Source organism: Mobula birostris, chromosome 2, assembly GCF_030028105.1.
Source record: "Mobula birostris isolate sMobBir1 chromosome 2, sMobBir1.hap1, whole genome shotgun sequence".
Lineage (NCBI taxonomy): Eukaryota > Metazoa > Chordata > Chondrichthyes > Myliobatiformes > Myliobatidae > Mobula > Mobula birostris.
In genome coordinates this window covers 204,684,736-204,710,711 of record NC_092371.1, presented here as the reverse complement: position 1 = coordinate 204,710,711, position 25,976 = coordinate 204,684,736, and the positions used below count along the sequence as shown (strand labels likewise).

The window sequence follows — 25,976 nt, the reverse complement described above, 5'->3', positions numbered from 1 at the left end:
TACGTTCTAGTATCGATTCTTTGGCGACAATAAAGTATAAAGTATAAATGACTGGGGTGAGGAACTGGCATTTCTCTAACTTACAGTAGGGTGGGTTTTCAAGAAGATGCCGAAGGACAGAGGGGATGTGACAGAAGTGGTCTTCGGGGCCCTTGGAGAAGATGAAGATGTTCATAAAGGCTTAGAAAATGATTGGACTGTTGGAAAGTCTGAAAGGCATCACCAAGTACCCGTGGTGGCCAGTGGGTGTTATAACCGCCATCTTCCACTCATCCCCCCCTCCCCCCAAGTGGATGTGGATCAGGTTGTACACACTCCACAGATCCAGTGTGGTGAAGATCTAAGCCCCACGGAGTGCTTCGAATGTGCTGTACATCAAGGGGAGAATGGTGATTTTGTTGAGTCCATGGTAGCCATTGCAGGGATAAAGTCCCCCATCTTGCTTTTTGGCAAAGAAGAACTTTGCACCGGCTAGGGGCTGGGATGGTCGTAGCGCTTCAGTGACATAGTCATTCATGGCTTTGGTCTCAGGATGGGACAGGCAGAACATATGGCTTCGGGGGAAAGGTGGTGCCTGGGAGGAGGTCGATCACACACAGTTGTGTGGTTGGTGCAGAGGCTGGGTGTTGGGCTCCCTTTAGCTAATGCGATAGTTAGGCTGTGATATTCCTGGGGGGGTTTGGTGAGGTCAAGGGTTTCCTCTGTCTCCATGGATTGATGGGATGAAGTCAGCTGAGGTTGCAGGCAGGTGGGACTCCAACTCAGCAGTGAACTGGATAACCAGGCGAAGTGAGGGCCTTGAGTGGTGAGCCAGAGGTAACCCAAAATGAGAGGAGTGTTGAGCGAGTCGATCAGGAGGAATTGGATGGACATGTGGTGCACCCTGATGCACAGATCGTGTGTGTGCTCTGACCGCCCCAGACCCCAAAGGACATCTGTCAGTGGCTGTGATGCAGAGGAGGTGAGAGATAGGCTCAGTAGGGAGTCCAAGCTGTATCCACAGAGTCCGATCCAGAAAGCTGCCTGTGTGTCAGTACCCACCAGAGCCTTCGGGGTGTGGAGGAGGACAGAGAGAGCGAGTCAGAACGAGGGGCTGGAGGGTGACTACCAGATAGAGGGTCCCTTATCTCTGCTGGGTGGTGCCTTTTCCAGACGCAGTGGGCATTTGATGCATGGGTGATCGGCAGCTCCGCAGTAAGCATGTCAAAACTCACAGGGATCCACTGAAGCATTGAGGCACTGAATCCAGGGCTCAAAAGGAGAAAGTTAACTGGCACGGGGTTACTGTATCGAACGGAGAGTTGGAAGAGAGCAGCAAGCAGATGGTCAATGGTTTCCTGCTGCTTCTGATCATGTGCCCACATCAACAGATGACCTTCCTTTAGATGAGCATAATCTGCTGTATCAATCGATGGTTCACCCATCCTGTTAGGAAATGTAGAGGAGGCTTAACCCAGAAGCAGAGTAGTGGAGACGATTCAGCAATGAATGATAACTTTATAGATTGGGAAAATAACAAGCCACAAGGGGCCACAAACAAGAGAGAACAGATATGAAACACCACAGGCAACAAAGTAACTGAAGGCTAGGAGCAACTGGTTGAGGCTGGCTGGTTCGATGGGTGAACAAGGACTGTGGATGAGAGCTGGGTTTAAATAGGCTGCAGGTGATGAGCTGGAAATGAGCGGCAGGCGACTCCTGTTAGCTGGCGAAGACTGGGAGGAACCTGCCTATGCAGGCCTGACACTCTCAAATACCAATGCATAAGCAAAATCTTCACTGACATTTACTGTTTTGTTACTGCTGTTAACTCCATGCTTTTGACATATCCAGCCTAAAAAGGTAAGGCAGCAAACCACTTGGAGTAGAATTGGACCTAACATTTAAGCAAAGAATTATTATGGTAGCTCATACCTTAAACTGGAATTCCACCTAACTTTATCATCCCGACAAAGACAAACAACCTTCCTCTAATTTTAGGTAAAAATCAATAATTCCAAAAACGTAACCTATGGACTACAAAGTAATAGATTGTCCTGGAGAACAATGCAGCACCAGCAACTCTTTGAATCTTATGTTTCTAACATAAAATTACAAAAGAAAAAAATTACATAAGTACAGAGAAAATCTCTAAGTGTTTTGGTGGGACTAGAGGACCTGAGTTATAAGATTGAATACATTGGCACTTATTTCATGGAACAAAGAAGACTGAGGGGAGATTTGATAGAGGCATACAAAATTATGAGGGGTATAGATGGGGTAAATGCAAGCAGGCTTTTTCCACTGAGGTTGGGTGGAACTACAAGCAGAAGTCGTGGGTTAAGATTGAAAGGTGAAAAGTTTGAGGAGAACATGGGGAAAATTCTTCACTCAGAGGGTTGTGAGAGTGTAGAAAGGCTGCTAGTGCAAGCAGTGCATGCAAGCTCGATCTCAACATTTGAGAGGAATTTGGATAAGTACATGGACTACAAGGTCATGGAGGGCTATGGTTCTGGTGCAGCTTGATGGGAGTAGCAGTAGGCAGCTTGATGGTTTGGCATGGACTAGATGGGCTGAAGGACCTGTTTCTGTACTGTACCTTTCAGTGACTCTAAGAGAAAAGTAAGGTAAAGACAAGCTGGCAACCCATATACATGGCAACTAGTGAGCCAAAAGAGTTAGTGGATGAGATCCATTATTAGATTGTATTCCTAAATAGGAAACTACAGAAATAAAAATAGAAAAATATAATTTATTACAAAGTTTACAGATGTGGTCTAAAAATGTAGATATTACTCATAAGATGAATTGCTGTAGGAGTTTTCTGATCATCCGTTGTAACTTTAGAGGCAGATGGTTGGAAGCCCTGTGATCGCGTACACACACTACTTAAGTTGCTTCTACAAGGTTTCTTCAGGTCTTTCCATGAAGGTACAGTGAAAGATCCGGAGATCCGTTCGGAAATTCAATCCCAGATATTCAATGACTAGTCAAATAATCAGGTGTCTCAAGAAAATAAGCTTTCTGTAAATAATACCGCTACTTATCTAATCCATTTGAAAGGATCACCATTCACACATTAATCAATTCCTTCAGACTTCAGAAGAATTTTCCTGGCCAATTTTATCCACCTCACAAACTCGTAGCTGTCATTATTCAAGTCCAAATTTGGTTCAGATGTTTAGTACATGCTTCTAAGTTTTACTGGTGATCATAATCTAAATGGATTAAATTAAGACTTTATGCCAAAACTGGAAAAGAACAAGGAGAAAATAAATTTACTGAAAAATATATTTATTTTCTCCAAAGATATGCCTCACTGTTTTTTGTATTTTTAAACTTTGACCTAAGCATCTAATAAATCACACTGGTGACATTTTGAAATACCTTCTTGATCATCTGATCCTCTGTAATCCTTCACAGTTCTTGATGCAGTCCTGTTTCCATCAGAATGAAGAGGAACAGTTGGATCAGCAACACAGGTCACATCACATTTCTTCTTTTGGCGCTCCTTTCTCTGTTGACGTTTCTCTCGATTACTGATTTTTGTGACCCAGTCTCCTAGGAACCAACAAATGAATAAACCCTTCATTTATTTTGCATACACGAGAAGGTCTACAGATGCTGAAAATCCAAAGCAACGCACAAAAAATGCTGGAGGAATTCAGCAGGTCAGGCAGCGTCTATGGAAAAGAGTAAACAGTTGATGTTTCAGGCTGAGACCCTTCATCAGGACTGAGAACGCAGGGGGGAGATGCAAAAATTAAAAAAAATGGAGGGGGGTAATGACTCTAGCTGAAGGTGATAGGTCAAGCCAGGTGGGTGGGAAAGGTCAATCAAGGGTTGGAGAAGAAAGAACCTGATAGGAGAGGAGAATGGACAAGAGGAGAAAGGGAAGGCGACCCAGGGAGAAGTAATGGGCAGATGAGAAGAGGCAAAGGTCAGAGTGGGGAATAGAGGAAGAAGGGGAGGAAATCTGTTCACCGGGAGAAATCGATATTCATGCCATCGTCTTCCCCCCTTCATTCTCAGCCCTAATGAAGGGTCTTGGCCCGAAACATTAACTGTCACCATAAATACCCATGGTGAATATACCCAAGCAGCATTTTCATCTGTGACTCCAAAAGGTATTACAATTTGTAAGTGACACAACTAACTCAAGTCACTGTTCAGTCATTGACTGCTACAAAGGAACGGCTGAAAATCCATGCAAATTGCAAATTTTATTATTTCGAAAGTAACCAAAAATATTTTAGTGCCTCTAGGTTTCCTTGTCTCCTTTCCTTAAATTCTAGTTTCTTTTATTAACATATTCCAGTTAGCCAAGCTTGGTAACCTGCAACTTTCCTTGATCTTGACAATCACTATCAAAGTTTCCAAGCATTATTATTATGCAAGAAGAGATACAAAAAATCTCTCGAATATTCTTTTTTCCAAAAGATCTTTCTCTCTTCTATAAAAAGCAATAGTTCTTGTATTTTTTCAGACTTTTGCATAGGCAGCAAACTTATTTTACAAAGGGTGTCCTACTGATAACCATTAATAAAACATAAATTTACCATTGAATAAATAAATGTTTTATCTATCCTGAAAGAAGAACAGTAAATCTTTGGAAACTCTAGTGCTAACTACTACAGATTAGAGTTGGCGATCTCAGTAATGCTTTTTCTAAATTTCTTCCCATTGCAAGAAGTGTGGGGTCTGGCCAGGCATTTGAAGGATCCAGATTGAATAATGATTTCTCCAATACAAATTGATCGAGACTCCATGCAGCACTGTTTGGGCCTGTGTTCTGTGCCTTGGGACCAATATAACACTTCTTTCCATCAGGTACTTGATTGACTTCAGAATAATGAGGGGGGAAATCTCATTTTAAAAATGACTGAATATGAAAAGTCCTAAATAGAATGGACATAGAAAGGATGTTTCCAATAGTGGGAGAGTCTAGGACCAGAGGGTACTGCATCAGAATAGAAGGGTGCCCCTTTAGAACAGTGATGGGGAGGAATTTTGGACAACCCGATGGTGAATCTGTGGAATTCACTGCCACAGAAGCTGTGGAAGCCAAGTTATTGGGGATTTTTAAAGCAGACGTTGACAGGTTCGTTATTAATAAGGGCATCAAAGGTTATGAAAGGAAGGCAGGAGAAAGGGGTTGGAAGGGAAAATAAATCAGCCATGATTGAATTATGTTGTAGGCTCAATGAGCCAAATGGCCCAATTCTGCTTCTATTTCCTCCTTTGTCTTATGGTCTTTCTATTTTCCCCCATCTAAATCAGGTGAATTTCATGAAATAATCACTACATCCAAATTTAACAGGAAGCATTACTTCTCTTTTACAGTTTTCGTATTTTAAGAATGGGAATGACACAATTCCATCTGAAATCATGTTAGAACAGCAATGAAACTCAAGATAACAGGCTGGAGCAGATTTTCTGCTTGCCCCAAGATTGCCTGCCTTTCCACTGGACATCCTGTTTTTTTTCCACTGCAATCCCAAGTACAAATGTCTGCTGCAAGGAGAGACAACATAACTTGAGGAGCAAGGTCTGTAGGGTTTTCCAGCTTATTGTTAGAGCGACGTTTGGTTTAGCACATCTATCAAATGATTTTAGCCACCAACCTTCAAATCTGAATATAGAGTGTAGATTTAGTTTGAAATGCAGCTCTGAACAAGAGGTTTCTAAAAGTCTTTAATCACTGACCAGATAATGCGGAATTTTGTGGTGTGGGTGTGAATCAGGATGTTTGAAGAAGTTTGTGTGTAGTTTCAAAGAAAGCATTGTTGGATGCATTGTATGGAATTGTTGTCTGATGTTTAGCATAGAAAATATTGGGTAGCGAGGGCCAGCAAGACCTTTCAACCAAAAGTGTCTCAATATGATGCCTGCTGCATCTTATTTTGTTGAATAAAGAGGCTGCTTCATATCCACCAGTAACGTCCTCTGATGACTTAATTCATGCAACAATGCTCATAACCACGTCCTGGCCAGTTTGAAGCAAGAACTCATGGGAATCTTCATGGAGAAAGAAATTTGACATCTTTGTGAGAAATGTTAATTAAAATTCTTCTAGGTTTAACATTAGTTTATGAGATGAAAGAATATTGAGGACATAGATCCACATTTCCAGATTATGACCAGGTCTTTAGTAATTAAAACATAATCTCACAAGCACCTGCTTTGATTCTTTTTATTTGTTCATGCCTAAATCAATAAGATTTGTAATGGTGGTAGCATGAAGTACTGAAGCCATTATGAGTTCCCCCATCTCCCTCTAAAAGTGTTTAGTCTCATCTTCAAGAGAAATTTGGCCACAATTCATCATAGAGAAGTCCTTTAATCTAATGAAGCAGGCGGAAAGGAAATTAATCTATGCCTCAGAACATGATTTTCCCTAATTATACATTCTCATTTTTAGGATTCAATTGAATTGCAATTTTCAAACTCACCAGCTTCTTCCTCACTTTTTTCTTTATTTCCTGCAACATTCTTATCCTTAGGTCTCTCGTTAACTCGTTGCTTTTTCTTTTTGGTCTGTGAGAGTAAAGTAACAATGACTTCAGATGTCTGTAATGTACAGAATGCTTCACATAACCACAGGAGGCTTCGAATATATGGGGGAGAAAACAGTTTTACTGAACTTCCTATTTGTGCTGGCTGTTATCTTCATATCAAGCTCAGATACTAATGGGGTTAGATGGGCTCTAAATTACAATGACATATTGCTGATAGCTTGCCTCAGAGCCCTTTTTAAATCTGGATTTGGCTGAAGTACAAACTCAAATGACAAAGTAAACAGTAGCTTAATGCTAGTTTATCATAATGTAGATGCTGTAAATTATCAAGGCTGTCTTTTTCGAATTGCCATGCAAGTGATCACAATGAAATGCTCAAAACTGTACCATTATACGTATCAATTTACACCCACATTTAACTCTTCTGCATGTCCAATAATAAGAATTTGAAAATAATTAATACATTGAACATCAACTTGGCAACAGTTAGGTTTGTGAAAAAGCAGAGAATCAGATGAACAGTTTTTAGATTATTTAACATAAGCAAGGATACATAGTGGTTTAGCAGATACTGTATGAGCATGGATAATGATCATTGGTTTAGCTTGTTTTAACTGAACCTTACAGATGATAGTAATTATAAGGTTTCTTGGGCTTTAGAAATTTTCAGTTCAATTTCTCAAAATAATTCTGATTGGATGATGGGGCAGACCATGCAAGGTGGAGAAAAGATTTGTTTTAATGTGGCACCAACTCAATGTCTCAATCTTGACTGAAATAATCAGGTTGAACAGAGCTATGCAAAAGTGAGGCTGTGGCCTACCTCATCCCCAGATTTGGGGAAAACCCGACATACAAAGCAAAACTTTCAAGATTCTGTTGCATTCCCACACTTCTATTAAATATATGCTTTAAAATTTGAAAAAAAAAAATCCTGGAAAAATATGAAGACCTTGTAATCTGGAGATTTTATAAATGGTACTTCACAAAAACCATTCAAATTAGCTCTATTTCCATTCACTATTGTGCTGATTTGCTAGTGAAGCCATACATTTGTATACTAACTGAACTAGAGTATTGATAAAGCGATACTAAAGTCACTGGTGGAGAGAATAATACAGTATGAAGAGGTCTTTCACCCCATCATCTAAATGCTGACCTTTTACAATAATCCTAAAATTATTCTTTTTTTTCCCTATTTCAGAATCAGAAACAGGTTTAATATCACTGACATACATTGTGAAATATATTGTCTTTCTTACTTATTTAATTTTTTTCCTTCTTTCCCCACATTTCTATTAAATCTCCCCAAATTTTCATATACATTGCATTCACTTACACATTAGGAGTAACTTACAATGGACAATAAATCAGCATGCCAGCCTACTGGAGATTTTTAAGGAGGTAAAACAAGTAAGGGAGAACGGTGCCTTTGGACTTTCAGAACGTTTTTGACAGGGTACCAATTAAGAGGCTTGCATACAAGATTAAAGTTCATAGAATACTGGTGTGGATGAGATCCAGGTGACTGAATGGAAACAGAGCAGGAATAAACAACTGTTGTTCTGGGTGTCAGGGTGTAGTTGGGGGGCCCTAGCTATAATAACACCTCTAAATCCACAGATTACACAAAGCTGCAAGGGTAATAGGTCCATTGGAGAGTAACTTGTGAGGAGGAAGAGGAGGTCCCAATGTGATTTGACAGGTTAAGTGGCATCATCCAGTAAGGTTCTAAAAACAAAAGCCAAAAAACATAGGAGTAGAACTAGGCCATTCAGCCCATCAATGCCTCCACAATTTGATCATGGCTGTTTTATTTTCCCTCTCAATCTCATTCTCCTGCCTTTTGTCTATAACCTTTGATGCCCTTACTAATTAAGAAACTATCAAACTCTGCTTTATTAATACACCATAACTTGGCTTCCACAACGTCTGTGGCAAAGAATTCACTACCCTCTGTCTAATGAAATTCCTCAACTCTGTTTTAAAGGGACATCCTTCTATCCGGAGGTTGTGCCCTCCTGTACTAGACACTCTCACCAATGGAAACATCCATTCCACGTCCAATCTATCTGGGCTTTTTACTATTCAGTAGGCTTCAATGAGATGTCCCCTCATTCTTCTAAGCTCCAACAAGTACAGGCCCAGAGACATCAAATACTCCTCCACATGTTAAATACTGCATTTTCGTGATCATTTTCTTAAACTTTCTCTGAACCCTCTCCAATGCCAGCACATCCCTTCTTAAATTTGGGGCCCAAATCTACTCCAAATGTAGTTTCATCAATATCTTGTAAAGCCTCAGCATTACATCCTTGCTCTTATATTCTCATCCTCTTGAAATGACTGCTAGCATTACATTTGTCATCATTTCTATTGATTCAACCTGTAAGTTAACCTTTAGAAATACTGCCCCAGGACTCCCAGATCTCCCTGCAGTTCTAACTTCTGATTTCACTCTCTGTTTAGAAAACAGTCTACACGTTTATTCCTTCTACCAAAGCGCATGACCATACACTTACCTACACTATATTCCATCTGCGACTTCTTTGCCCATTCTCTTAATCTGCCCAAGTCCTTCTGCAGACCCTCGACTTCCACTACCTGCCCCTCTACCTATCTTTGTATCATCTGCAAACTTGGTCACAAAGCCATCAATTCTGTCATCAAGATTATTAACACATTATGTGAAAAGTAGTGGACCTAACAATGACCACTACGGAACACCACTAGTCACTGGCAGCCAACCAGATAAGGCCCTCTTTATTCCCACTCTGTCATACAGCCAATCTTCTGTCCATGCTCCTGCCGCTCCTGTAACAGCATGAGCTCTAAGAATCTGGTAGATTCTGAAAGGAGCTGCAATGGAACCTGGATGTCTTTCGAGTGCCAGTCACCAAATCAAAGCGTTCAGGTGCAGCACGCAAGTAGAAAGGCAAATTATACGTTTGCAATTTTTTTTCACAAGAGCATTTGACTGCAGCAGCAAGGATTTCTTGCTGTACCTGTATGAGGCCTCAATGAAATTCCACACAGAGCAGGTGGAGTTTTGCTTTCCTTAATCTAAGGAAGGATGTTTTTGCCAACCAAGGAATACAACGAAGAGAATTTCACAGGTTCTTCACCCCCTGCTTGAAGATTTTTTTTTTTGATCTTATGACAGACCCTTTATCTGAGGTTTTAGCCCGTGGTTCTAGACTTTACAGTCATCAGGAATAAACCCTGTTAGTTGTGTACCTAGTTCTGTTAATATTTTATAGTTTTCTTTTGTGAAATTCCCTCTCACCCCTCTGTACTTCAGCACATTTCAAGCTGCCTGACCCATGCTCTCTTACATGAGAGTGTGCCATCCGAGGAACCACATATTAGATCTTTGTTGTACTCTTTGCTTGGCTCTCTCCTCCCTGTCTATTGCTCTGCAAGTCTCAGCTCTTCAAGTACATTCAAGTATTCTTAAAATATGGTCAACATTTCTGTATCTACTATCTTTTCATGTTGGGTTTTCCAAGCCAATACTACCCATTCAGTGAAAAAAGTCTTTGTCACCCTTTTAATCCTTCTGTCAATTATTTTAAACCCCTTGGTTTTTCATCATTGTCTAACAGAAACAGATCTGTCTATTTAATCAATCCAAGCTCCCGATCACCTCTTCCCAGCAATAGGCTAACCACAATCAAAATCAGAATCAGGTTTATTATCAATGGCATACATTCAGTAGCCACTTGATTAGGTACCTCCTGCACAAGTGCTTACTGAGTGTCTACTTGTTGTCTTCTACTGCTGTAGACCAAGCACTTTAAGGTTCGATGTGTGATGCATTCAGAGATGCTCTTTTGCACACCACTGTTGTAACGTGTGGTTATTTGAGTTCCTGTTGCCTTCCTGTTAATTTGAAACAGTCTGGCCATTCCCCCCGACCTCTCTCAAAGTGTTTTCACCCGCAGAACTGCTGCTCACCAGATGTTTTTAAAAAATTTTTCACATCATTCTCTGTAAACTCTTAAGACCGTTGTGTGTGAAATTTCCAGGAGATCAGCAGTTTCTGGGTTACTCAAACCACCCTGTCTGGTACCAACAATCATTCCACAGTCACTTAGATCACATTTCTTCCTGATTCTGGTGTTTGGTCTGAGCAACAACTGAACCTCTCGACCATGTCTGCATGCTTTTATGCACTGAGTTGCTGCCACATAGTTGGCTGATTAGATATTTGAATTAATGAGCAGCTGCACTGGTGTACCTAATAAAGTGGCCATTGAGTGTACCATTTTGCAGCAGCAGTGCAGGGAAAACTAAAAATTACAATAAGTTACAAAAATAAATCAATCATGTAAAAGGTGCAAAATGTCCATTCATTAACCGTTCATAAATCTGATGGCAGAGAGCAAGAAGCTCCTCTTAAGATATTTTGTGTAGGTGTTCAGGCTCCTGTATCTCCTTCTCTCTGGTAGAAACACAAAGAGGGAATGACCCTGATGGTAAGAGTCTTTAATGATAGATGCAATCTTCCTGAGGCACCAACTCTTGAAGAAATCGTTGATGGTGGGTAGGCTTTTGTCTATGATAGAAATGGCTGAGTCTACAACCCTCTACAGCCTTTTGTGATCCCTGCACATTGGAGCCTCCATTGCAGGCGGTGTTGCAACCAGTCAAAAAGTTCTCCACTGTACACCTGTCCAAATGTGCAGGAATCTTTGATAACATACCCATTCTCCTCTAAATCCTGATGAAGTAGAGCCTCTGGTGTGCTTTCTTTGTGTCTGCATCAACCTGCTGCGTCCAAGATGGATCCTCTGAGATGCTGACCCCCAGGTACTTGGAACTGTGAACCCTATCCACCACTGACCCTTCAACGAAGACTAGAGTGTGTTCTCCACACTTTCCCCTCTTCAGTCCACAATCAATTCCTTGGTCTTGTTGACAATGAGTACAAGGTTGTTTTGTGACACCACTCAATCAGCTGATCCTTCACATTCTTGTATAACCCTCATCGTTATCTGAGATTCTGCCAACAACAGTGGTGTCATTGGTGAATTTATATATGGTGTTTGAGATGTACCTAGCCACATGGTCATGAGAGTAGAGAGAGTAGATCAGTTGGCTAAGCACACATCCTTGAGATGCGCTTGTGCTAATCGTTAGCGCAAAGGAGATATTATTACTGATTCAGACTGAATACCTGATCAGGAAATTGATATCCTGAAGTTGATTAGTACTGAGAGGATGATGGTGTTGAATGCCACGCTACTATCGATAAACAGCAGCTTGGTGTGTGTTTCGCTACTGCCTAGGTGTTCCAAAGTTGAATGGAGAGCCAGTGATGGCTGCATCTGCTGTAGACCTGTAGTGTTAGGCAAAATGCCTCAGGTTCAGATATTAGGCAGAAGTTAATTCTAGAGGTGACCAGAGTCTCAAAGCACTTAGTAGATGTGAATGCTACCACAGGATAGTCTAGACCAGGGTTTCTCAACAGGGGTTCCACGGAACCCTAGGGTTCTGTGAGAGGTCGCTAGTGATTCTGTGAGAGATCGGATTAAAAAAAACACATTGTTTTTTTGAACTTCGCTCAACGTGCAATGCTAGTGCTCGCAGTGACCGAGCAATCCCGTCTCTCATCGCCATATGGCATATGTTTATTTGGTTGAGTCCATTCTCAGTTTTTGCCGCAAGGTAGGGGAGGCCATTGATAATTGGTAAGTGGGTGGGCATCACGTGATGACGTGGGATTGAGACGTGTAAATCCAGCTGTCCTGTAAAAAATCAGCAAAGTACCATTTAAACAAAGTAAAGTTAATAAATACTTTCCGAAATCTACTTGTAAACTTCGTAAGACTACTCTATGATATGCCTCGTAAACCGCAACAGAAGTCGTCTGTTGTTGTGAAGTCGCCGCGAGATGGGAAGAAAAAAGGGCCTACTGCAGCGATGGAACCTCGGATTTAGGTTGGATCTCCTTTGGAGGAGACGTATTTAATCTCTGGCGTAGAAGAACAGGGAGCAATGGCGGCGTTAGCGGTCTCTCGGAAGAAGATGCTGGAATTGCGCATGCGCAAAGAAGTACGCATGCGCAAATCGACACAACTTAAACTACAAGAACCGACGGCCACTGCAACTGAAAGTGACTCAGAGTCAGAATTGGATATCGCAGAGAATACAGATGAAGAGGAGGAGGAAGAACTGGAAGAGACTGGAAGCAAAGGAGACAACGGAGACATAAGAGAGGCTTTATTGCAATTAATGGCTGAACTAAGAAAATTAAGAATAGAGCTTAGAGATGTGAAGATGTGCTATGATAAAGCTATGAAAAGACAGGATAAAATGGATAAGAAACTTCAGAAGATGGAAAGAACAATGGAGCATATTAACGATAGAGTGGAAAAATCAGAAAATAATGTACTTGTCTGGGACACGGAAAGAAATCGACTCTTGGAGAAAGTGGACGTGTTTGAAAATTTTAGTAGATGTAATACCATTAAAACTGTTGGTCTTAAAGAAGGTATAGAGGGAGATAATCCAATAGAATTTTTTCAAAGATGGATCCCGAAAACCTTGCAAATGAAAGAGGAAGACCGGTCAATTGAAATTGAACGGGTACACAGAGCTCTAAGACCAAAATCACAAGATGACCAATATCCACGATCAATTTTAATAAAATTCTTAAGATTTCAAGACAAAGAAAGGATTCTACAGACGGCTGCCCAAGCTGCCAAGAAGAGAAAAGGGCCAGTGATGATAGAAGGGAAGAAAATTTTTTTTTACCCTGACATAAGTTATGAACTTTTAAAGAGAAGGAAGAAATTTAATCCAGTGAAAAAAGCCCTATGGGATCACGGTTATCAATTTATATTGCGTTATCCTGCAACCTTGAAGATTTTTTTGCCTGGTGGAGAAAAAGGATTTTTTGACAATTACCGGAAAGTGGAGGAGTTTGTGCGAGATTCTTTGAATATTCACCAGATACAAGAACAAACCTAGGGGAGCGAGATGGATTGAAGATGAAGGCTGGATCAAGGATTAGGCCTGTTGGATTTTTAGACAGATGAATATATATATATATATATATTATTAATTATATGAGGGAGGGGAAGAAAGGTTAAAATTTGAGGAATATTAGCTGGGAATAATGATATTAATTTTTTTTTAATATATACAATTTTTTTGTTATGGGGGAGCTGGAAGAAACACTGACCAATCGCTACGTTATTCATGTGTGCAAACGTGGCAATAGCCACGACCCGCACAATGGAGGGGGGTAGTGTTGTGTATCTTTTCATTCACAACATTAGTGGGGGAGTATTTTGTTTTTTCTTTTTTTGTATCTTATCTATCTTTTTTTCTCTTTTTGCCTGGATGATTGGGAGGGAAACACATAGCAACATGGTGAAGTTCAAAGAGATTCCCCAGGGAACTATGAGAGTTGAGAAGCTAAGTAATGTTTTAGATTTTAAGAGATAAATATGAAACATTTTTGAATATTTGGAGCCCTTATTTATAGCTCCAATGATGAAGATCTTGGTTCCTTGGGGGAAAGTAACAAATATATATTAAATTTATTTTTATCCCATGGAGCATGTGCAAACCTTCCAATATTCAGGCGGTCTCTTTTTTCTTTCTTTCTTTTTTTTTCTTTTTCTCTTTTCTCTTTAGGTAGGAGTATATATCGGGGGGGAGGGGGGAGGGTAGATATTATTTTCTCAAGTATCACTTCGAAAACTCAATAAAAATTATATATAAAAGATAATTGGTGAGTGCTGTATTACACAGAGGACGGTAAGTTGATAATTGGTGAGAACTGTATCGCCTGGACGGGAGGATGATAGGCTGTTCAGGAGCATGGTGTTTTCTCCGAGCTTTGAATGGACTCACCCAACTTGGGCAGTGACGTCAACCTCTCCCTCCCGAATTACCTGCCCAACTTCCGCTTGCAGGCCGCTGACTAGCTTATGGAAGCAAACAAACTACCAGTGTAGTAGAAAACTGGAGGGAACTTTTCATTCTTTGATCAGCTTGCAATGCAGAACGTGGCCAAAAGCCTACATAAAACCCACTAGATGACATCAAATATACTGCCCTTATTGAATTATCCTCATTATCTCACAATTTTCACTCAAGTTAACCTATCCATAACAAATGCATGCTGCCATGAATTTATTGAAGGTTCCATTGAGAAACTTCAAACATAGAATGAATTAAATAATCACCATCCTCAATGTACCTTGAAAGATTTCTTCTCAGTAGCCTGTGAATCTTTAGTTTCTTCAACAACCAGCACTTGTATGCCATTGGAAAACGGGGGATGCCCATTCACTGGTTCCTTTAAAAGGAAAGCAAAGGCAGATGTTCATTTTCTAACTGAAATAAAGGTGCAAAGTAAATGAATTGTTTTTGCTTACAAAATAGTTAAGTGTGAGAATGCAAATCATTTGAAATATGAAAACGTTGTCTTTAACTCAAGGAAGATTTCTTTAAAAATCCCACTTTAAATAATATTATATAGGGGTTAAGAACATATTAAACAAAGACTGCTCTTCTGCTTTAAAATTATTGTTCACTTATGATACATTGGTCCCCTTGATCAGGCAATCTCTTTTATGTACATGATACTGAATATTTTAATGTTAACTATCTGATTTTAATGCCAGTCAAAAATGATCAGAAGATAGGACTAGAATGCAAAATGCATTTGATTAAATCAAATACAAAAACCTGACAGAACAGCAGTTTGACAAAATAAATATCTCAAATAGTTGGTATTGAAAAGAGTATTGTTAGAAGCACTCTATTTGAACTGATACATGTGATTCTGGTTTCTGGAATACCTCCATAGATGGCTTAACAAGCATTAATATTGCATTATTTACAATCAAGTAATGCAATAAAAATTAATTAAAGCCTGAGGTTTAATTGAATACTTTCATTAGCTTGGAATTTTTACTGTGCCATGTAATAGTTCCTCGTAGTCCACAGAAGATCAGTAGTAATATAAGCATAATCTTAAAATTGTTATGTTTAAACCTAAATTAATATCTGCCAATAGGATCAGTTTTATCTCTGTGCTGCTTTACCTTTTACTTTCCACTTGTTGCAAACGGCTAATGGGAAATGCTTAGCTCAATTGTTTACTACATAATCCTTACAAAACTGATCAAAATATTAATGAAAAATTACTCACAGAAAGTATCTTTCATTATTATTACTCAGTGTACAATAGGATTTGTTCTATATTCCAAAGATGTGTGTAATGTAAAATAAAGAATATAATTTGAAAGAAACCAAACTATGAATGTTAGCAATTTATACTTGTTTCAGTCATGGACCTCTGACTGAATTTAAATCAGGGAAGCAATGCAGTGTCGCAATCTACCATCACTGTACCTCAACAATATACCAGCATAGCTCTGTCCTAACATAAAGACAAACATGAACACAGAAAAGCCAATGGCACTTTTCAGAATAGACAAAGTTAATATTCCTGAAGATTGCACTATTTCCCACATGCACACTGTAAAGAGCTTCAAAAACAAAGATAATCAATGAGAAGTCAACAGGCAGCTAACAGGATACTCAAATTAGTCACAATCAAATTGTTTCTACCATAACCAGTCCTGCAAGAGTGTATCGGTACATTCTTCTGACATGCATACACCATCATATGTATGAAGGACTCAGAGTACACACTCAGTGGCCACTTTATTAAGTACAGGAGGTTCATGTGTGTACATTTTGACACAACTCCCCTATGACAAAAAGATTGCATGGTATCTGAAAACGTCACAAATTTGAACAATTACTTAAAGCAACAGTAAAAGTTAGCAATCATTTTTCAATCTGCTTTTCTATTTCCATGTAAACTTTTTAATAAAAAGATGTATTTATACTTAATGCTCCAAAATACGATCTGCAGGACAGATTTATAGCTCGGTATATCAAACAGCAACATCACATGCAACACACAAAAGCTGGAGGAACTCAGCAGGTCAGTCGGCATTGATGAACTTTGATCTCTGAAGGAAATGTACAGTCAATGTTTTAGATTCACGATTTTTCATTTGGACTAAAAAAAATAACAGGGAGATAGCTAGTATAAAAAGCAACATCCTGTTCATTTGCATCGGAAGTCTACCACTAGCATCATGTTCTTGCCCTGATTACCTCATGATTTACAGGCTAAAAAAAATCATCTAAAACATCCACAGAGATTGCTATCTCTTCCCATTGTGACTCTTCAGTGATGCCAGAGAGAAGAAGTGTGAAGTGCCTTTTACAAAGTGCTATCTATCTTCTGCAATATTCAGGAAACAACTATTGTAGCTTTATCTTTGTTCCTTATCATATTGTAGTACTGTACTCAATAAGCAACACCTTCCTAAACACCAGAGTGTTTACATATATTGCTGCACCACAGACTGTTTCCTTGATTCACACACAGACCCAAAGGATTGGAACCTCACTGCTCATGAAATTATTTTTCCACAGGGTTCAAAATCTGCAATGACATTAAGAATGTCAATAATTCTATCTGTCTTCTTGATATGGTCCATTATTATAAATATTACATTACATGGATGTAATCAAATGAAATGTGCTCTTAAACAACATTTTATTTAATGTAAAACACATGCTTTGCAAAACAAATACACTGTGACAAACTTCAAATTTTTTTTTTATAGATGCTAAAATAGTTAGGGGAATTCTGCATGCATTTTGGTCCATTTTGAATGAGTAATGGAGAAACAGCCAGTGTAACAAATGTTCTATGGACACAAATCTATCACTTGTTTTCTCCAAAATCAATGCGTAATTGATTGTAAAATGTTAATCAGGTTAGGACAGGCTGTATTTTGATGCTCAACTCTAAAACTAAAGTATGCAATTAATTGTTTGCAATAGCAGCTATTCAGATGAAAGATTTTCCATGTTTTACCCTCTGCCTTTCCTAAATTAGCTGATCTACAGCAGGAAGGGGATGGGTCAGAATCCCTCATCCATCTGTCATAGGCCTCGTTGACTCTGCTGAATGCCCAACAGATGTCAACAGTCTGTCATTCGGTGAAAGCTGCACCACGTTGGTCTCATAAGAGAACATGTGAGGTCACATTTCCAGCATCTAACTTGTTCATTATTCCACCATTAATGGAAACCCCCACAAAAACCGGTAGCTGACCTGAACCTTCCTCATTATTTGGGAAGTTTCCTCATTATTAGCTCCACCACTGCACATTTTACCAACATATTTTGTTAACCTGCATTATGAATTGAGTGCTACTCTCGAGAAGTAAACACAATAGTTTATTTTGACCTTACCCAGATGACTCAAGTATAATCAAGTATTTTAACATGGGATCTGAATATGATTTTGTTTCAGCAGCTTTCGTAGTAACGTTAATCTGTTTGATCTCTCATGTGGGCTGACAGTCTGTTTGTGCAGAACATGGTAAATGTATATTTCTGTGTACAACGCTTTTAAATCTGCAGACTTAAGATCCCCAGATACTATTAGAGCATAATTAATCCCACAAACAGAAACAAGGCTAGTTCAGTGGTGATGACAAAGACCAAGTACATCTATTTCCGTCAGTAAAACCACATTTGCTATTGGCGGCATGAGCATTAGGCGAGCTGTGCTGTACTACGTCTCCATGTGTGAGAGGTGAGAGACCACCATCACTTCAGTCAGAATCAATGAACCACCATGTGCACATTTCCCAGGTAACTAATCAGGCAAGAATGTAAGCCTCCTCTTTACCTACGTATATAAGCTGATGTTGCTCATATTCAACACTGCCAGTGGCGGTGTTGTTTAACCCAAGTTTTCCAATTTCTTCCCGCATACTAAAAGTATGATGGTTGCCAGATTAACTGGCCACTGTGAACAATCCCTAGTATGTAGGTGGGTGGTAAAAATTCGAGGCGTTAATGAAGAGACAATAAAATGAGTTGGCAGAATTAGTGTAATATAGGTACTTGATGGTCAAGACACATTCAACAGGCCAAAGGGCATGTTTCCACACTGACCTATGCACAACCATGAAAAAACATACTTGTTATTGACGTAATTACTTTTCATACAAATTCCACCAACGAATTTTATTGCCTCTGTCCCACTTTTTGGTATTGATTTGTAAATTCTTAACAGCAAATTTCCCTAACCCAGATGGTTGTAATGTTGGAATGCAGGGTCGCCTATACTGAGATAAAGATCATGCTATGCCAATTCTGAGCAATATCTTTCTTCGATCCTACTTGTGACAAATTGGATTTTGTCAGTGGACACATTTAACCATTCCATCCAATTGTATATCAACTTAACTAGACAGAAGCACTCTAATAGTGCCAGTCCTGCTGTCTTGATTTTCCTTCCTGTCAGTCTAAGATCAAAGCCAAACTACTGGGCAGACTCTTTAAGTACAAAAGAACCAAAATCTCCCACTTTCAAATCTCTATCTCTTCTTTCAGTTAGCCCTGACGAAGGGTCTCGGCCTGAAACGTCAACTGTACCTCTTCCTATAGATGCTGCCTGGCCTGCTGCGTTCACCAGCATTTTTTGCGTGTGTTAACCAAAATCTCGTCTGCTTGTCCATGTTCTCTTCTGATAGAGGTGCTAGACACACACAGAGCTTCTTCGGAAGTTCACTGTTTTTGTATAAAGAAATATAAATTTCCATTTTAGAACCAGAAAGAAAGTATTTTTTTCCATTCCGGGGAAGTGATTGAGCTGTGAACGTCAGAATAAAGCACAAGGAAACATCTGGTTTCCTCTTATTTTATTTTTCAAATGTGCCATTTACAGACTAGTTTCCAATGACAGCAGGTCTTGTTATAAGTATATTCTCTAACTTTCATTATTCCACTGTTATCCAATGCCACCCTTCCCCCACCACCCAACCATTGTACAGGATTCGAGGCATCAATACAGTGTTTCCCATTACTCTTATTGGGAGAAAAATAAACGGTGTTGTAGAAGAGCTTAGCAAAGGAATTTCTGTGAATGACAGAGTCTGGGTGAAGAAAAGGACTGATCTTGCTGAAAAGCACTCAGCAAGTCTGATAGCATCTGAGGAAAGAGAAACCAAGTTAATGTTTCAGGTTGATGATCCTTTGATAAAAAGTATTCCCCCCCCCCCCGCCCAACAACCCCAACACCAAAACGGATAACCTCCTTGAAGTAAACTCCTAAGCAAGTAGGACACACCAAGGAGGGAAAGGAAGTGGAAGCAAGGCTTACTTTACTTGTCCCGGGACTACACAATCCATTGACTTATGATGGATTTGAAAATGCCTAAAATGTTGATAACAGGAAGAATAACATAATGACTTCCCTGATTGTTTTGCCATAATTATTGGAAGTTTTCACATCTAGTCTCTAGCATGATGGTGAACTTACAGCATGTGTGCCCAAGATAGCACACACAAAGAATTTTTTGGCACAGAACATACAGTGCAGCCCCTCGATTCTTTAAACCTCACCCATATTAAAAGATACATAATCTTGATTACCCTTATGCCAAATGAAGCACCAAATGTTTTTTTACAATCTGAGAGTAAGATGTTTTCACAGGAAATATCTCACATTGGCTTAGGTCCAGCTAGACAGTGATGGATACAAGAAAATTTCTAGGTCACTGAATATCCCTTGGAGTACAATGCCATAAGTCAATCGTCAAGAAATGGAAAGAATATGGCACAGCTGTAAATCTGCCTAGAGCAGGTTGTCCTCAAAAACTGAGTAACTGTGCAAGAAGGGGACTAGCAGGGAGGCCACCAAGAGACCTATGACAACTCTGGAGGAGTTATAAGCTTCAGTGGCTGAGATGGGAGAGACTGTGTATACAACAACTGTTGCCCGGGTGCTTCACCAGTTGCAGCTTTATGGGAGAGTGGGAAAGAGAAAGCCACTGTTAAAAAACTCACATGAAATCATGGTTAGAGTTTGGCAGAAAGCCTATGCGAGATTCTGAAGTCAGCTGGAAGAAGGTTCTATGGTCTGATGAAACCAAAATTGAGTTTTTTGGCCATCAGACTAAATGCTATGTTTGCACATCATCAAAAACACACCATTCCTGCTGTGAAGCAGGCCCTGGAAGGGGGTAAAATAAATACAGCAAAATATAAAGGGAAATCCTGGAGGAAAACATGATGCAGTCTGCAAGAAAGCTGTGACTTAGGAGAAGATTTTTTTTCTAGTAAGACAATGACCCCAAGTATAAAGCTAACGCCACACAGGAATGACTTTAAAACAACAAAGTTAATGTCCTGGAGTGGCCAAGTCAGAGTCCAGACCTCAATCCAATTGAGGTCAAGGGACTTTTCTCTCACGATCCCCATGAAATCTGACAACTTGAGCAGTTTTGTAACAGGGAAAAATTGCAGTATCCAGATTTGCAAAGCTGATAGAGACCTAGCCACACAGACTCAAGGCTGTAATTGTTGCAGAAGGAGCATCTACTAAATACTGACTTGAAGGGGGTGAGTAATTATGCAATCAATTATTTTGTTTAATAACTGTAATAAATTCGGACCAATTTGTAGAAATTTGTTTTCACTTTGACACAAGAGTTTTATGTTGATCAGTGTCAAAAAAGCCCAATTAAATCTACAGTGATTCAACATTGTAAAACAATAAAACACTAAAATTTCCAAGGGGGTGAATACAACTTATAGTCGCTGTATTTAAGTCTGTCTCTATTATATTTTTATTAGAATAATGAGTACATGTAGATAAATAACAGGACTTCCTTAATTGTTAACATAGTAATTCAATGGTGTCAAAATGGTTGTTGTGCTGCGTCTAGTGTGGTAGTGTAGTGTGGTTGTGCTTGTGTCTCTCATGTTCAGCTTCCACCGCTGGCTAGCAGTCTCACGAAAAAGTGAGCTGAATGCGTATGTCTCTCCCTGCCAGTACATAGCCTCTCCAACAGCAAGCCTCATGTAGTTGCCAGCAAGGAGGCAAACACAGAAACTGAACTCCCTTTGGACTCTGGTTGAACTACAGAGGATGGGGAGGAGGTCTGGCCCCTGCACATGTAGCACGCAGGCCCACCGGTGTGTGGACACACCCTGGTGCCCATGATCCAGATCCCCAACTATGGGTAAATAACCCCACTGTCTTGTGGGCAGCCTCGGGAGAGTCAAAGGCTATGGGAGTAAACCCAAACAGAAAATCCAGAGTGGAGCTCCTAAGTCAGCGGGACATCATTTAACATCCTTCCAGCAGCTCCTGCAGCCAAGCTAGTGCCAACGTATTGCTTCATAAGCTTTCCTTTGGACTACACTGGTGAGGCTGAGAGGGGGACCTTGATGACTGGGCACCTCAGGATCTCCATACCTTCCAGCCAAGCTTTTGATGATCATCATCGTTACCCATTGTCCTTCGAGAAAGGCTGATGCCAAACAACCAATAATTCAATAATCAACGATAATCTGCTTAAAATTACCATGGCAGATGAGGGAACCTTTTTTTTGAAGATTTTTTGCCATTCTGGGCTCTTGAACCAGTTTACCACCGCAGCTTTCGGTATTCTTAGAAGGCACATGCTGTGGCAAGGCCAGCATGTCATGTATATTTCTAATTTCCTTTGCAAAAGTAATGTAAACCAGTATGGAGCCAACTTCTTGATTCTATCCCAGAATCTACACTGGAGAAACCAAACATAGATTGGATGACCATTTTGTGAAGCACCTGCAGAGTGCAAGGGCCCAGCACCTCAATTCTCTGCCCCACTCTGCATTGTCTGTCTGTTGGCTCCTGCACAGATGACAACAGCTAACATAAGTTTGAAGAACCAGCATCATCTAGGACCTTGCAGCTGCCTTCTTCAGTATCAAATTCAACAATTTCACGTAGGTCATTGTATCAAACTGACTACGTCATCCATCTGTAACAGTGACTCTGTTTTTTTTTACCTCTGCAGTAGTATTGTTTGATCTGGTGGACATGTTCCATTGCTGTCCATTTCAAAGTTATTACATGTTCCTTTGTTTATTTTCTCCTCCTCTCTCCCACCTCATTAACCTATTAATCATATGGTTTTCGCCACAACCTCTCTTCCTGGTGGGCTGAATGTCTTTTACGCATGGCTTGATGTACGGAACAACATGCCGACGAGGACCCCTCTGTGAAGCAGGCACACCACCTGGCCGCCACAGATGTGGAAAAAGGCCTTAACCAGGTCAACCCACTTAAAGCTGTGGAGACTGATAACATACCTTTTCGGTTGCTAACAGACAGTGTAGCCCACTTGACAGAGGTTCTAACAGACATCTTCAATATCTCTCTGCAACAGTCAACTGTTGCTGCAGGCTTTAAGGCAGTCACGATCCGGGACCCAAGAGGACAACAGTATTTTGTTCTAATGACTACCGTCCAATGACACTGACCTCAACAATAATGAAGTGCTTTGAGCGGCTTGTTATGGATCGCACTAAATCCCATCTTCCTGCTACACTAGACCCTTTCCAGTTCGCTCATCACTCATATTGGTCCACTGACCTCCATTCCATCCTGTCCCACATAGAAAATGGTACCTCGTATGCCAGGATGCTGTTTATCAACGTCAGCTTGGGATTTAGTATGATCACCCCTCAGAAGCTGGTGGACAAACTGGCCTCATTAGGTCTCAACACCTCCCTCTAACTGGATCACAGACTTCTTGACAGAATGGCGACAGTCAACTGTATTGACAGCAACGTTGCTAGTTCCATCACGCTCAGCATTGATTTGCCCCACGCCCCCTCCCCGTTCCGACAGAGCCAGGTGCTCAGCCACTGCTGACGCATGACTGTACTGCTAGATGCAGCTCAAACCGAATCGTGTTCGCTGATGACACATCAGTAGTAGGCCTCAGCAATGAAGTTGACTAAATTGCCTAGAGAGGTAGAGCAGTTGGCAAAGTGGTGCAAGCACAGCAACTTGAGTCTCAACGTGGACAAGACTAAAGAGATGATTGTGAACTTTAGGAAGGAGCAGGCCGACCACTTCTCACTCCACATAAACGGGGTCTTCTTCCACCCATCCAGGATACTTACCAGGAGTGCTGTGTACTCAGGGTCCTTAGTATGTCAATGATCCCTCCCATCTATCCAACAATCTCCTTAATCCACTACCATCAGGCAGGAGGTACCACAGTATTAGGACAAGGACTGTTCTGATAGAACACAGCTTCTTTCCCCCAGGCCATGGGACTACTGAACTCCCTGCCACCACCCACGTCTCATCACTAATGAAGTCACATATATATTATTATACTGTTTACTTTTTAAGCTGCACTCTGGCTGATCTTTCAATGATTCTGTTATAGTTCCTATTCTATAGATTTGCTGAGTATGCCCACAGGAATATGAATCTCAGGGTTGTATAAAGTGACATACAAGTACTCTGATAATAAAATTTACTTTGAACTTGTGACATAAATATACCTTGCTATCTGTTGATTTATTTGTGGTAACGTTTGTGAGTGTTGGTGCATGGGCAAGTGGTTAAGGCATTCGTCTACTGATTTGAAGGTCACTAGTTCGAGCCTTGGCTGAGGCAGGTGTGTGTCCTTGAGCAAGGCACTTAACCACACATTGCTCTGTGACGACACCGGTGCCAAGTTGTATGGGTTCTAATGCCCTTCCCTTGAACAACATCGGTGGTGTAGAGAGGGGAGACTTGCAGCATGGGCAACTGCTGGTCTTCCATACAACCTTGCCCAGGCCTGCGCCCTGGAAACCTTCCAAGGCGCAAATCCATGGTCTTATGAGACTAATGGATGCCTAAGAGAATGTTTGTGAGTTATACATACTGTGTTGTGAGCATTGGTCAGGAGGAACACTATTTTGTTCAGCAGTATATATGTATACAGTTGAAATGATAATAAACGAACTTATCACCATGGCATCCTTTAACTCAGTCTTATTAGAGAGATACTTTCATGCTACCATCCATTTAGCAACTTGTTATAATATTTTCTCTCTTTCTTAGCCCTAGCAAAGTCTCTTCAACCTGACGTGTTAACTCAGTTTCTCTTCGTACACTCTGCCTGACTTGCACAGTGTTTTCTGCAAGTTTTGTCCTTATTTCAAATTTCCAGTATTTACAGTTTTTTTTATTCTCGGCCATTATGGGGGATGTCTTGTCTTAGATGGCAAAGTTTGTTCACAGACAATACAAGGTCTTTGCCAGAAGTGTATAGTCGTCATTTTCAGCAGCTTCATTTTCAACAGGCAAACTAATGAGAAGAAGGCCAGTAATTTTAACTTGCACTGGGAGATATGCTGTGTCTGGTGCTCCCGGTGTGGCCTTCTATATATCGGTGAGACCCGATGCAGGATGGGAGACCGCTTCACTGAACACCTACACTCTATCCGCCAGAGGAAGCAGGATCTCCCAGTGGCTACACGTTTTAATTCCACGTCCCATTCCCATTCTGATATGTCAATCCATGGTCTCCTCTACTGTCCAGATGAAGCCACACTCAGGTTGGAGGAACAACAGCTTATATTCCGTCTGGGTAGCCTCCAACCTGATGGCATGAACACTGATTTCTCTAACTTCCGTTAATGCCCCTCCTCCCCTTCTTACCCGGTCCCGATTTTTTTTTCTCTCTTTCCCTCTCACAATAACTCCTTGCCTGTTCTCCATCTTCCTCTGGTGCTTCCCTCCCCCTTTCTTTCTTCCTAGGCCTTCCGTCCTATGATACTCTCCCTTCTCCAGCCTTATATCCCTTTTGCCAATCAACTTTCCAGCTCTTAGCTCTATTCCTCCCCCTCCTGTCTTCTCCTTTCATGTCGGGTCTCCCCCTCCCCCTCCCACTTTCAAATCTCTCACTATCTCTTTTTTCCGTCAGTCCTGACGAAGGGTTTTGACCCGGAACGTTGACTGTACTTCTTCCTATAGATGCTGCCTGGCCTGCTGCGTTCCACCAGCATTTTGTGTTAATCTTAACTGTGACACTTAATGGCCAAAATAGTTTCTGGGCAATAATATTCCAGACTTGCATATGGAGTATTTAATAGACAAAGTACTGAAAACAATCAGTGTAACTGCATTCTGACAAGCAGTTAAAATGTTTGGCTGGGGTGTAAAGTAAAAAAATATTGGTGGAAATGGGAGAAACAGTCAACGTGATTTTCATCCAGTGTATGCTCATCATCATCATCATCAGGTGCCGTGCCCAGATTGAGCTTTGACTGCCATGGCCCACACACTCCTGTTTTGGGTCAAGTGGATCAATTTACTGGTATTCATTTCCAGTTCTCTGGTTGCTGTCTCCATCATCATTTGTCTTTGCCTTCCTTTTGCTTTCTTCCCTTCAATCTTTCCCATAATTACCAGGCATTCCAGACATTCTTTAAAAGAAATATGATAACCTCAGAACCAGAACTTTAAAAATACAGTACACAAAATGTGCCCAGTGTATAAGGGTTGCACTACTTTAACCGTTATTGATATCTCGAATTATTTCACCACCTTCAGTTTTAAGTTTTTCTGCACAAGAC

General features: G+C 40.6%; 1 protein-coding gene across 1 annotated transcript in view; it reads right to left on the bottom strand.

The window, feature by feature from the left end:
- The window catches only part of LOC140194018 (uncharacterized), a 117,334-nt gene that overhangs the window by 74,591 nt on the left and 16,767 nt on the right, over positions 1–25,976 (bottom strand). The window contains exons 2-4 of the mRNA XM_072251337.1: positions 14,713–14,811; positions 6,432–6,516; positions 3,367–3,540 (exon numbers count right to left, since the gene is read on the bottom strand). Coding sequence (XP_072107438.1) covers positions 3,367–3,540; positions 6,432–6,516; positions 14,713–14,811 — 358 coding nt within the window. The remainder of the gene's footprint in view (positions 1–3,366; positions 3,541–6,431; positions 6,517–14,712; positions 14,812–25,976) is intronic.